This window comes from Rhinatrema bivittatum, chromosome 1 (assembly GCF_901001135.1).
Source record: "Rhinatrema bivittatum chromosome 1, aRhiBiv1.1, whole genome shotgun sequence".
Lineage (NCBI taxonomy): Eukaryota > Metazoa > Chordata > Amphibia > Gymnophiona > Rhinatrematidae > Rhinatrema > Rhinatrema bivittatum.
In genome coordinates this window covers 214,681,155-214,695,816 of record NC_042615.1, presented here as the reverse complement: position 1 = coordinate 214,695,816, position 14,662 = coordinate 214,681,155, and the positions used below count along the sequence as shown (strand labels likewise).

Sequence of the window (14,662 nt, the reverse complement as noted above, 5' to 3'; positions counted from 1 at the left end):
TGATTCTTTGTTTAGAAGCTGTGCTGGGAAGCTTCTTGATGGGATGACTGCAGTAATTAATTCCTGCTAAATTTTAAAGCAGTAGGGGAAAATGCTTCCTCCAATTAAAGTGCTGAGGTCAGCAGCCTCACTAGTACTTGCATTACCGAAAGTCTCAGAAATTTGAACTTGTGATGTAGCCAGTTTAAATTGCAGTAAATGGTAGGTCTCCAGGGCAGTTAAAACTGGGAGGAATTAAGCCCTGGAAGTTAAGCCAGGAACCTTTGGAACAATATGTTTTGTAGTTGGCAGAAACTTAAGCTCAGGCAAGCAAGATTGTCACCAGATAGTTAGCCCTAACAGGAGCGAATACTAAGTTGAAATATTGAGAGCAGGGAGAAAGGCTCTCTAGGAAAAGGTTATATTGTATGCGTTGGTTTAAAAATGGGAAAGAAGTAATTATTAGAACAAAAGCAAAATGCTGTTTTGTTGGGCATTTGCTATTCTTTTAAACCCCTGGAAACATGCTTTATGAAATTATAAAATCTTGTATTAAACCACAGCTTGGTTGTCACATTAGCTTTCTTTCTCTTCTACATGAGAGAGTCGATCTTAAGCTTATTTAAGGGGTTAGGTATTTGGAGTAGTTTAGGAATCTGTGCTGTGGGCTCCTGAAAGAGGGAGGAGTTAGCAATCTGTTATAGATCTGCTATCTGATGGGAGGAGCAATCAGATAGGAGTAACAATCTGTTAGGAAAGGTCTGTGATGGAGCTGTGAGGTAGCAATATTGTAGTGTCTCAGATATCGTCTTGCTAAGGAGTAGCAATCTGTAATAAATCTGCTGTAGTAGTGGGTGGATCCTTGGGCCAGTGGCAGATGACCACGCCCCCGGGGGGATATCCCGAGAGGGACCACCAGCTAGGCTTGAGTATGGAGACAAACACACATTAGTTCTTTTATTAAACAGGTTTTTGAAAACCACCAGAGGTGGCAGTAGTGAGCTGATATGCCCGGCAGGGCTGTAGTCCCTCAGTACTGGAACAGCGATCCAGGATGGCTGAGCTGTTGAGAACTGTAGAAAGTGAGTAGGCAGAGTTCATGAACAGAACTAGATGACAGAACTCACATAAGGTCTCAAGGAAGCTCAGGAGCTGGAAAGATTTAGGCCTTCGAGGAGCGAGTACCTGGTTCCAGGGAAAGCTCTGAGAGAGCGATGGTAACTCAATTGTTTGTAGCAGCGATAGCTTCCAAGCAATAGCGAATCTTCAGAGTGTCCAGGAACATGGGCCCTCGAGGAGCGAGTACCAGTTCCTATCTGTAATCTGAAAGAAAAAAAAAGCGAGGCCCCCGAGGAGTGGGTACCTCTGGTAAGTCTGAGGAAGCAGAGTAGCTTTCGACAGCCGAAGTGAGTCCTTGCTAACTCAGTTTGTTAGCAAAATAGAGACCTTTAAATATTGGAAGCAGATGACGTCACCTCAGGGGGATGCCCCTGAGGATCACGCCCTTGCTGGTACTTCAATCAGAGAGCGCGCCCTAGGTCTTCAGGCAACATAGCGGATCTGCAACGTTGAGCCGGTCTGGGGACGCTGGAGGGAGATAGCATGGAGATGCCGAGGCAGCCAGCCGACCATCAGACCCGGAGGGAGTCACCACAGAGGTTAAGAGGGTGGAGTGAGGCCATCGAGCAGCGACGGACGCAACAAGTGGGAAGCTTTGTAAGGGCCATGGTGAAGCCAATAAAGGAGCGGACTGGGAGGGAACTTCCCTACTCCTACCCCTATCCTTCCTCCCTCTTCCCCTCTCCTCCCCGACCCCTAAATCTACTTTAGCTAGCTCCAATGTTTTTGTTTTTATACTTACTGTTCCTCTGGAGCAAAAGTAAACTCCCCATGCCAGCCGGCTGGCTGCCAGCACACAGCATCTAATGCGCTTCCCCAGCCTGCCCCCCGCCCTTCCCAGACCCCGCCCCTCGGCCTGCCCCTTTCTTCAGGCTTGGCACTGCTGCGTGTATCGGGAGTTACGCGCATGGCCAGGCCCTTTCTAAAATGTGCTTGGCATGCACAGGGCCTGGCCATGCGTGTAACCCCCGGTATTTGCGTACGTGGGCCATTAAAATTGTTTACTCAAGGTGAGGTCGCACCATGGATCAATACAGATGTATTATGACATTCTCTATTTTATTTTTCATTCCTTTTCAAATCATTCCTACGATTCAATTTCCTTTTTTGACTGCTGCTACACACTAAGATGAGGATTCAATGTACTATCTAGAGTGACACCAAGATCCTTTTCATGGATAGTGACTCCTTATACAGAATCCAGCAAGATGGAGACTATAATGGCCTGGCCCCAAGGGGTAGACATGCAGAGAGAAAAATAAGCTAAGACTCCTTTAGTCCAGCAGTCCAGAAAAGGTTCCTGGTGTGAATTTCTGGGAAGTGGGCCCTTGGACCGAGGTGAGGTTGGCGCTACCCACAGGGCAAAAGCCCTGCAGGTCCTCACCATGAGCAGGCAGAGCTGGTTAGAGCAGAGGCCCAACAGGAACTTCACCAATACCAGCCCTCATTCCCCTTAGGTTAAGCCCTCGGGTGCCGAGGTTAGCTGGATTTAGGCACAGGCCTCTGGGACGAGATGAATCTCTCATGGAAGGCATCGTAGGCCAGCAGAAGTGAAATAGTCAATCCAAGCAGTGGCAGGGCAGATAGCAGAGCCTGGTGCAGGCTGAGGTCAGGGACAGGTGTAGTTTGTGCAGTGTTGAGGTCCGGGCCGAGAGAATGAACAGGCAGTGGTAACAGGGCAGGTGGAAGGCAAGCAGCATCGAAAAGCAATATGAAGTCAAGCCAGGAATCCAACCGAAGACAAAGCCAAGAGTCCAAACCGAAGTTAACCCAGGAGGTCAATCCGAGGGGGAGAGGCAAGGTGGAACAGCAGGATGGGATGCTGAAGACAGATGAGGGACCACAAGACAGGAACTCAGGAGAAGGCCAGACTGAAGAATGACCAGGATCAAACATAGGAATTCCGAAGACATAGAATGGATCCAGGAACATGAAGACAAGACGTAGGATCAAGGTCAGGAACAGGTACCAGGACCGCAGAGGCAAACAGCTATTCTGAGGAGTTTGATCTATTGCTAAGGCAGGGAACTGTGGCTGAAATGACCTCTTATAGGTGGCAGTGGGTGACATCATCTTCAGGTACTTCCGGGGTTTCCCACAGCAATCCCTTTAAGTGGGACACCATCTGTGCATGCATACATCCCTAGAAGGGCCTGAGGCAAGAGCAGCATTAGAAGCAGGTCAGCTGCGGCAGCCTGCCACATCGCCAGACAGGGACTTGGCCCGGCATCTGAGGGAGCCAGCAAGAAGGCCGACTGAACACGGTGGTCTTCTGAACAGGCACAGGGAGGGCCTCTCCAACATTGGAGGGCACCCCAGGCTCAGGGCCAGAGATGAAGACAGTGCCCCCACTGTGGTTTGCAGCAGGCACCAGAGGATGGCCCCCATCGTGCCGGGATGCTACGCCCTCACCTGGTTCTGGGACAGAGGTGAGAGTGGTGGTCTGCGGACCATTGATCGTAACAGACAGAACTCCACACCTTCTCTCTCTAGGCACAGTTTACTGGACAGGGCCTGAAAAGAAGCTAGATATGTCCGGTAAGTGGGTGGAAGCCCACCTCTCCAGAATCAATAGGAATGCCAGGTTATTGAATACTTGTGACAACTCTGACAAACTCAGCCTGCGCTAAACAGGAGGATAAGAACAGTATAAGACCTGTCCTGTTTGTAGAACTGATTTCCGAGGGTATGGGAAAAGGAGAAAACCTAAGGCACCAGAGAGAATTGTACATCAGAGAATACTGCAGAAGCTCATACTGTGCTGAGGATCATCATAAGGTAAATTAGCTAAATGGATGGCCAGAGTAACTCTGCAGAAGGAAGGTGCTATACCTTTGCCAGAAAAAGAGCCATAAAGAAAAAAAACAATCTAGGAAAGAAGACTCATTAGGTGAGAGATGCTGAATGAAGAGGTAAAAGAGGAATACTATAGCATTAACATAGGGAGCAAGTGATAGTATATAAGTGCAAAAGATTAAAATCAATATAGCAATGCTAGTCTGCTTCACATCTGCTGGCAATATAAAGGCAGCTTGGGCAATTTGTAGGTGACTTCATCCACAAAAGTCGCCTACACGTGCTGGAAGTTGCACACTCAAGCTGCAACATTTTAGAGATATGCATTGTATGCATAGCTGGAAGTCTCTAGAGCTGTGCAGGATTGGGGTTGTAGAGTACCCGTGAACTGATAGAACTAGAAAGCAAGTCATGATTGTGTTTAAAGAACTACTGCCAGAATTGGAGAAATGAGAATTTGAAAATTTCTGATGTGTTTACAGTCATAGTAAAACCGCAAAAATATGTACGCTGAAGCAGCTGGACTGGCTCTAAAATAACATTTTTCTAATACTTGTATATAAAAAAAAGACAAAACAAAAAAGAAATATAATGCAGTCATAAAGCTAAAGGGAACAAAACTCAAACTTAATTCATAGCAACTCTGACATTACAAGATTTAATTTCTTAGATTTTCAAAACCTCATCATGACACCTCTTGACAGTGTCCCTTTAAAAGCAATACTTCTTAAAAGCAGTGTCTTGGTAATTGCATTCTTTTCCCTTCTACCATTCCCATGCTATCAGATCTAGGTCAACATATCATAATATTCTGCAAAGAGACAGAAGCCCTGAACCAAGAATGCCCTGGTCATTGTAATATTGTAAAGTAGCACCCATTTTTATGAAGATCAGAATTAACCCCTTGTATTGGCAGGTGTCAGCATGTAAGAGGAAGGACTACAATGGCATAGGGACTGTTCATCAGCGAGGAATTATTTACATATAGAAATATAGCAGCAGATAAGGTCCATAGGCCCAGTTTAATTCCTCTTGCATTGCCTTAAGTCCCAACTAATCTCAGTATTCCCTTTCACAATTTAGGATTCTCTTTGCTTTTCTCATACCTTCCTGAATTCGGTTTCTGATTTTGTCATTCTCTTACTTGTGTTCTGGGATTCAGTATTCGCACACACAAGCACACATACACACAAAAATATAGATATATACACATATACATCTGCATGTTTAATTCCTTTATAAGAACTGTATTAGAGTAACATTATTGTGATAAGATAAATGAACAAGTCAGAACATTCATATTGTACATATCAATTATATCACTACACTTAAGTAGACTTACCTTTTAAATTTATACAAGATGAAAGCTCCCACTGCAACTAAGCAGATGGCAAAGATAACTACGATAGCCCAGTATCCACCACCTCCTCCAATCCTTTGGGAATCTGAAATGGAAAGACATTAGGGAAGTGCATTCATTTGAAACAAATGGACACAATGCAACAAATGAATCCATTTTAACAAATGTAGGCGGTCCACACATTTAAATGAAAATGTTTGTTTCATTTATGTTTCCCATTCAGATCTATAGTACATTCAAGTCTATGGCTGAACATAACTGGTAACTATAGTAACCAACTCTTGCCTGTGTGACCTCATTGCCTTGTCAGAGCCAAGGAAGGACAAGTTGGCAAGAAGATCAGACAGAGGACAAATTACAGTGCAGCATCTTTTTAACTAGCCTATAACTGCTCTCTGGATCAAGTAACATTTGATCTACTCCCACTGTAAGTTCTGAGCACGTGCAAGAAGTTCTTTATTTCCTCTCTAGCTGTTGTTAAGAGAAGAATGTGTGCTGAGAAGCTCTCTTAAAGTTTAAAATAAAAGCTAGAAAAAGTTGGCTTTGGTACCTGCAAAAGAATGTTTCTGATCTTTTCTGTTGTAGTGGTCACACTTACTGTACCAGAAAGATAGAGACAGGGGCACTGCTGCTTTGTTCTCTTCATTGGGGAAGGGTTAGAGTAGAAGTATGGAAATTGAGGCAGTGCTAGTGATTTTTTTGTCTTTGTCTTGTCTAAGTGTCTGAAACAGTACAGCAGTCATTACTCCCAAGGCATAATGTGTGGTCATTTGCAAACAGCACAAAGGTATCATAACCCCCAAGCCAAAAAGGTTAGTTCATCACAAACAGCACATAGACTTAGACAGCAAGACAAAAAAAAGGTGGAGTAAGAGGAGAAAATTGTATATTTTTTCCTTTTTTCACATTGTATTTCTGGAGACAAAACTCCCCAGTATAATAAAGAAATAAGTAGGATGGGAGAACTAGGTTATTATTGTAGTAAACAGACAAAACAACAGGAAAAGGGGAGAGGTGGGTGGAGAATCCTGTATTTTTTTCACATTTTTTTCTGGGGATAAAACATCCCAGTATAACAAAGAAAAAAGCAAAGTGTGGGAGAACTAGGATGTGATTCAAACAGCAAACAAGATGAAGGCACCAAAACTCCCATTGTAATACATCATAAGCATGGCAGATAGGCACGGAGGCAGCAAGACCCCTAAGATGATATATCTGGGGCATGGCAGGTAGGTGGAGTGGATAGCAGACTGACAGACTGAAGAGAAGAAGAGTCTCTTACCAAGCTGCACATGCTTAAAAACAAGATTAGCTGAACAAGTTGGGAAAACTACTTTTAAGTTTATTATTAGATTTTGGACATTTAGTAAACATTTTGAGAAGAGCCAACCTGAAATAGCTTAGAAAGTTTCTTCAACTAGTTTTGTGCATGTTTGACAAATACATTCCTCAGCTTAAGAATATTTTAAAGCAACATCTGCAAATTTTGCAATTGCTTCTTTATTGTTTGAAGTACGTTTTCAAGATCAAGTACCTTACAAAATTGTAGGTCTATTTTAAAAGCATTGGTTGCACAAAAATGCCCACATATGCGTGTATGTGGGCCGTGCACAAGCAACATGGATTTAAAAAAGCTGCAAAATATGCATGTATGTACCCGTGCACATGTTTGGAATAAGGGGGTGAGAAAGGGGCAGGGTATGGATGGGGCATGGGCATTCAGGGTTGGGGCCCAGACTTAACACATGTAACTCCAAATTTTAAAACCAAAAACCACAATGTACATATGCTAGATATCCGTGTAAATTTACTGCTACTTCTGATGAGGAACACGTCCGTAGATCTTGAGTTTTAGGGCTTATAGAACAGGGTGAGAGATCCAGGTCAACTGGGGGGGGGGGGGGGGGGCTATCAGATGAAGAACCTGAGAGGTCTGAAAAATCTCACTATTAACTGGACAAACTGCTGGACTAATTGCAAAACTAGGAATGTACATCGCGCGAGAATGTTTTAAAATTAGCTGATGCGCGTAAAAGCCGACAAGGACCTATGGAAGACAGATGCATGCTAAGGGCCAGATTTTATAACATGCGCACAGGCGTAGATTTGTGCACGCAACCCGGCACGCACAGATCTATGCCCGATTTTATAACATGCGCGGATGTTATAAAATCCAGAGTCGGCGCATGCAATGGGGTGCACACTTGTGCACCTTGAGCGTGCCGAGCCCTAGGGGAGCCTTGATGGCTTTCCCCGTTCCCTCCGAGGCCGCTCCGAAATTGGAGCGGCCTCGAAGGGAACTTTCCTTCCGCTCCCCCTGCCTTCCCCTCCCTTCCCCTATCTAACCTGCCCCCCAGCCCTATCTAAATCCCCCCCTACCTTTGTTGTTTTAGTTACACCTGCCAGCTGCCAGTGCGCGATCCTCTGGCATGGCCACCGTGCCGGAGGCCCCAGTCCCGCCCCTGGACCGGTACCCCATCCCCTTCCCACCCCTTTTTCAAAGCCCCGGGACATTTGCGCATCCCGGGTCTCGGCGCGTGCAGGGGCACTTTCTCGGGGTTATGTGCATAAGTTACACGCGTAACCCTTTGAAAATCTTCCCCTAACTGTGCTCAAGTAATCTCTTAAAATTAGGAGTATGGAGGAGAGAGTGGAGGTGAATTTTATTGCCTGCCTGGAGGTGAGCTGAACTGCCTCTATCACCCTAAGGAAACTGGAACTGAATTGTTTTACCTACTTTGTGAAGTTTGGAGGTGAGAAAATTTGCCTGGGCTGAACTGAAATTGAAACGTGAGAGCTCTTTAATTTTGATGGAGAACAGCTGTTTGTGACACACGGCATGAAAGGACAAACTCGGAAGCAAGCCCCATAAGAACAGGCTTCTCCATAGTGCTGTTAGAGGAGAGAGTGGAGGTGAATTTTATTGCCTGCCTGGAGGTGAGCTGAATTGCCTCTATTACCTAAGGAAACTGGAACTGAATTGTTTTACCTACTTTGTGAAGTTTGGAGGTGAGACAGTTTGCCTGGGCTGAATTGAAATTGAGACGTGAGAGCTCTTTAATCTTGATGGAGAACAGCTGTTTGTGACGCATGATGTGAGAGGACGAACCCGGAATCAAGCCCCATAAGAACGGGCTTGATTGCAGTGTGCAGCTGACGCCGGCACGCCACCAAAGGCGTGTGCGCCTAAGGGGCACACGGTTAAGGCTGGCTTAGCCTGGCTTTGCCTGTACTTTGTTCTGGACTTTGATCAATAATTACTCTAAAAACTGTAAATTTCATCTTGACTCAAGAGCTCCATATTATACCTCAGGAAGGATATTTGTTGTTGTTTCACCTCTCAGCTCTCCTTCTAACGGGTGGATACAGTAAAAATTGTGGGAGAGTGGGCGAGTGCTCGCTCTCCCAGTGCACGCACAGGACACTCTCCTGTGCGCGCGATACAGTAAATTAATTTATTTAAATTAGGGTCCGTGGCAAAAAGAGGCGCTAGGGACACTAGCGTGTCTCTAGCGCCTCTTTTTGGACAGGAGCGTCAGCTGCCAGCGAGTTTGACAGCCGATGCTCAATTTTGCCAGCGTCAGTTCTCAAACTTGCTGACAGCCACGGGTTCGGAAACCAGACGCCACAAAATTAAGCATCCGGTTTTCAACCCGTGAGCCACAGGCCCATTTTAAATTTTTTTATGTTTTATTTTTTTTAACTTTTGGGGCCTCTGACTTAATATCGCCATGATATTAAGTCGGAGGGTGCACAGAAAAGCAGTTTTCCCCGGCGCTGGCAGAAATTAACACCTACCTTTGGGTAGGCGCTAATTTCTTAAAGTAAAATGTGCGGCTTGGCTGCACATTTTACTTACTGTATTGCGCGGGAATATCTAATAGGGCGCTATTAGGTTCTGGGGGGTTGGACGCACGTTTTCGACGTTTTTGTAGGTATAAGGAAAAAAGAACAGGCAGGATTGGAACAAATACAAGTAATACCACAGAAAGATCAAGAAAGTTATGGTCAGGGTCCTTTATAAGAATCCTCAATTAATATCTCAGATTTAATACAAAAATCACAAGAAGAATTAGATATAAAAAATAGAGGTACATTGATGTTGCAATTTGCTTTTATTACAGATAAGGACAATATTTTAAAAACTTTTTTTCTGCAATAGATCTAAAACCTTTTTCGGACAAAAAATCTGGATGTTTCCAGACTTGGTTAGGGCCACCCAGCTCCGTAGGAAAAGTTTTCTCAATTTAAGAAAAGAGGTATTGGATAAAGGAGGATTCTTTTTATTGCAGATGTATTATCAAGTGTGAGGGAAAAATTATTCTTTTCTAGACCCAGAGCAGCTTAGAAATTTTCTTGGGGGGAAATCATCCGGGTAGAATAGAAAAAATGGGGAACCCCATAACATTACCAATTAGATGAAAATTACAAATTATTAATCTCGCTCGTGGCATTTCTCACAGAGGTTACTCTTTTTCTTTCCTGTAGTTAGTGTTGAACAAGGAAAAATTATGTTACTATTGTTATTATTGTAAAGACATATTTTTATGTTTTCTTTTCCTTGATGTTTATTTTTTGTTTCCTGTTCTGGAATTTCAGACAACAAATTGTGTGTATGGTTGATTATTGAAAATTCATAAAATTAGGAGTATACTTACACGTGGGTGGTGCATTCTAAAACATTCGTGTGCAAGTGCACGCTTAATTAAAAATTTCAGCATATCATCGCTTGTGCATTTATGGGCACATATGCACTCATTTTAAAAATGACCTCTCAGTCAAAATAACTGAAATTATTTAAAGGTTCAATTATATGGAGTTAGGAGAAAAGGTTCAGTTTTAAAAAGCTGTTTTATCCATATCTAATTAAATTATCGATGAATACAAAATAAACAAAATCATTCTGCTATACAGCATTTAAGCCTCACTTCTCTTTCCACTTCACTCATGTAGAAAGCAATTTTAGCAGGAGTTTATCCTGTTGTGCTCATTTATGAGTACATGGATTTTTAATCCAACAGAATAGTTATTCTCTACAGTGTCTTTAAAATAGTTTAATTAGGTTGCTTACCTGTAATGCGTATTCTCCATGGACAACAGGATAATCATGTGGTTGACATCAACCAACAGTGTTGCTCCAAAGCATTTCCTAGAAGGCTTTTACAGGCATATGCAGAATTTCAAGCCTAGTTGCTGCTATGTGGGGGCTTCCTTAGCCCTTTATAAAACTTATAAGAATTCATTTCATTTATTATATTTGTAGCTTGCTTGATTGTTATATAACTTTCAAACAAGGTACAACAAAAAATAGGATAATAAAAGCAACAGGGCTGCCAATGTATAGACAAGACACTTATTTTGGGAAGACAACTTGAAATAATACAATAGACCTTGGAGAAAAGGTGGATGGAGTTTTAATTCTAGTCTTCAGAAAGACCCTGAGGACAGACTGGCTGAACCTAGCATTGAAATGGGAGCCAGTGTCTAAACACTTATAGGGGTAGATTTTCAGAAAGCGCGATTTGGCGTACTTTTGTTGGTGCATCAGGCGCAAACAAAAGTACGCTGGATTTTAGTAGATACGCGTGTAGCCGCGCATATCCGCTAAAATCCTGGATCGGCACGCGCAAGGCTACCGATTCTGTATAGCTGGCGCGCGCCGAGCCGCGCAGCCTACCTCCGTTCCCTCCGAGGCCGCTCCGAAATCGGAGCGGCCTCGGAGGGAATTCTCTAATGCCCTCCCCTCACCTTCCCCTCCCTTCCCCTCCCTTCCTCTACCTAACCCACCCGCCCGGCCCTGTCTAAACCCCCCCCTTACCTTTGTCGGGGGATTTACGCCTCCCGGAGGGAGACGTAAATCCCTGCGTGCCAGCGGGCCGCTAGCGCGCCGGGACGCGACCTGGGGGCGGGTCTGGAGGGCGCGGCCATGCCCCCGGACCGCCCCGGGCCGTAACCACGCTCCCGGACCGCCCCTGAAACGCTCCCGACACGCCCCGAAAACGCCGCGCGGATCGGGCCCGCCCCCGACACGCCCCCCTCTGAAAACCCCAGGACTTACGCGAGTCCCGGGGCTCTGCGCGCGCCGGTAGGCCTATGTAAAATAGGCGCACCGGCGCGCAGGGCCCTGCTCGCCTAAATCCGCCGGATTTAGGCGAGCAGGGCTCTTAAAATCCGCCCCAAAGGAAGTAAATGTGAGGACTGAACTTCAATTCTGGAGGCCAATCTCAGATGAGCCAATGATGTAGCCTGGGCTTTTACATTATGACCCTTGATATGTAATTTAAGTCAAACGTAACTAGGTATAACAAAAAGAAGTTATGATGTTCTAACCAATTAGAATCTGTCCATTTGGATACAGCAATTTCAGATCTGATGAAGTAAAAAAAAAAAATTGGGTGGACATTCTAAGGGCTTTGGACTGCCCCAGATAGAAGGCAAGGAAGGGTTCTCTTGAAACCCAAGCTATGCAAGGCTTGTTCACCTTTATGAATGTAACCACCCTGCCCCCTTTGGAGGGGCCGCCACACTTCCCAGCCCTATGGATCACGGGGTCACTCAGTGCAGGATGAGGAACATGGGTTCTGTGAATTGGAGGCAAGACTTCACCTGCAGGGCCATTAAGACATTCACACAGTGTACAAAAATAAAGCAATCCATTTCAAAAATTGTGTCCCAAAACATAAAGAAAGTTTACTGAAGAAATACAGTTAAAATTCCAGTAAATGCAAGAAAAATATAAACCAATTTATAATGCAGGAAAAAAAAAATCAAAATTCACTCATGCTTCTTTCATAAAATCTCAGGCACTTGTACAAACACAAATCTTATGCTGCCTAAGTCTCTTTAACTTACAGGAAAATCCTACACTCCTTCCTGAAAGCCTTTTGCTGCTTAGCCCCAGGAAAAATGTATAGAATCCTTCTTAAAATTCCTTAACGTACTCGCAAACCAGCTGGCTGCCTATGACAAATGTTCACACTGGCTTCTGGAGGTTTTACGTTGCTGAGTTGACCTTTGCCACTTGCAGATGATATCCTTTTTCTTTCACAGACCAAAAATCTGGAACCTCAGGACAGGTCACAGTCCTTGCTGCCTGCCCTAACTCCCAATAATAAACACTCCAAGCAAAAATTCTTCCAACTCCACAAACTCCCCAAGATCTCCTCCCAGTGCCCCATAGAAGCATCCTTTATACTCCCATTAGTCAGTCATCCTTTGGGGAAAGAACACTCTTGTCAATCACTGCTCACATGAACTCCCTCTGAACCTCCCACTGCTGAAACGTTCCTGTTAGTAAGGGCTAGACACCCTTACATGAAGATAGGGAAAGATGTTGAAAGAATGATTCACTGGTTCAGGTGGAAGTCCACTGCCACCACTTTAGGCAGAAACTTGGTGTAAGTGCATAGTATTATATTACCTTATTATGATGAAAAAGTCACTAGAAGGCCGATGTATTAACATGCACATAGCTTTGTAAAGGTTATTTTGAATTGAAAAAACAGCAAATAGCATACATAATCATATTTGTCAATTTTTTTGCTTGCTATTTGCCATTTTCTGCACATAATTTTACGTTTCCAAAGCCATTCACAAAATTATGCAAAATTACTAATGAGCTGAAGAATAATGTAAATCAGCTCATTAGCAATTTCACAATAGCGAAAGTTTATACAAAACATTTCATAAAAGCCAAATTTTTGAGAAACCTAATTCAATTTCCATTTATAACCCATGAGATGTTCTGATGGATTCTTTCCTAGAAGCCAGAAGGATTGGAGGAACTTCATTGAAGAATCCAAAGGAAAGAATACAGGGTGTGAGGGCCAAAGACTGGATGTTGGGATGAAATAATATTTCCTGATTCTGTGTGATCAGAGCTGGGGAATTGTCCAACCTGATTAATTTCCTGACAGCTCTCAAAGGAGGGCTTCGGCCATGATGGAACTATGAGAATTGTTCTTTGGACTCTTCTGGGTTTTATTAAGATGTTCACAACCAGGGGTATCAGAGAATACACATACAGAAGACCTTCCCCCAGTGAAGGGAGAAGGCTCCTGATGCTAGATTGCCTTCTGATCACATAGTTTGAAATACGATTTACGTTTAAAAAGCCTACAATATTTTGGGTGACAATCACATGAATCTCTGGAAACTCTGTTAAACATCAAAACTTTGTAAACCGATGTGATGGCAAAACCGAACGATGGTATATAAAACTCAATAAATAAATAAAATAAATAAATAAGATATGAAGAAATATTCTTATCAAGAAAAGGAAATGCATTCAGTGTCGTCTGAGAGCAAAAAATGACCGAGGGGACACATGCATGGCAGCAGTTAGGTGCAAAATCTCGTGCATGCCTGCAAATGTTTTTGAGGCTTTCTGTAACTTTCTAGAAAATGCTTCATGCCAACATCACAAGATGACATTACCCACTGGTATGGCTGATTCTTCCTGTTTGCCAACAGGAAACATATCTTATACAGAATCTGAAAAAAATGCAACAAGAAGCAACCTATGCACAAATGAGGGAAACTCAAGGAGAGTCTCCATAGGATAAATAGGTTCCAAGAATCACAGAATATCCAATATATGAGCTCCAATTATTACACAGTGAGGAGATTCCTCAGATATAGGAACCAGCCACAAGTTATTACAAACTCTATGCTTAACACAAACTTCTGAACTGAAAACAGGTCATATCTATCTGGGCTAGGTTTGGCTGCAATAATGGGTATTTATGCCCTTAACAGCTAAAACAAACTAAACTTTGATTCATGGATACAACATTTTATATTATGGATTTAATAACAATAATAGAAATCATTTAAGTTCCTCAACTTTTTTATAATTAAGAAGTGTGATCCTTGTTTAATTAATTTGAGATGGAGGACTGACTGCTACTAGACATTAGTAGACATGTATAAAAGCCTTTACCATTGCCCAAGGATTCTGAATTTTGGTCTTTGAAGACTATGAGGTCTGGTTTTGAAGATAATCAAATTATGCTACTCACGGTAACTTTGTTCTGTGATAAAATGTAAACAAATACATTCAATGACTTTTCATTGTGGTCTTCCTGAAAACCAGGCCCATTTGGTGACTACAAGGACCAGAGTTGGGGCTCTGAGGCCTTGCTACGACTTTTAACAGTGAAGCTAGCAGCAGCTGAAGGGCTAATTGACTTGCTCGCTAAAGAAGAAAGTTCATACAGAGAGAATGGCTCTGATATCCTGGAATAAAAATATCTAAAGAAGTATATTTATATATATAAAAAAACTGTTTTGTTTTGTTTTTTACCTGATTCAAAGTCGGTCAATGTTACCAATACCCAAAATCCTCCTCTCAGAAAGAAGCTGATGTTGTGTGCATTCAGGGCTTGCTTTATAGCTGCTATTCTCTGA

The 14,662-nt window shown here is 43.3% G+C and overlaps 1 protein-coding gene across 3 annotated transcripts in view; it reads right to left on the bottom strand.

Annotated features, from left to right (window-relative positions):
• Nucleotides 1-14,662, bottom strand: part of SORCS2 (sortilin related VPS10 domain containing receptor 2) — a 1,741,628-nt gene that overhangs the window by 15,229 nt on the left and 1,711,737 nt on the right. For all 3 annotated transcript variants that reach the window (XM_029591638.1, XM_029591649.1, XM_029591657.1), the window contains exons 24-25: nucleotides 14,559-14,658; nucleotides 5,237-5,339 (exon numbers count right to left, since the gene is read on the bottom strand). In XM_029591638.1, coding sequence (XP_029447498.1) covers nucleotides 5,237-5,339; nucleotides 14,559-14,658 — 203 coding nt within the window. The remainder of the gene's footprint in view (nucleotides 1-5,236; nucleotides 5,340-14,558; nucleotides 14,659-14,662) is intronic.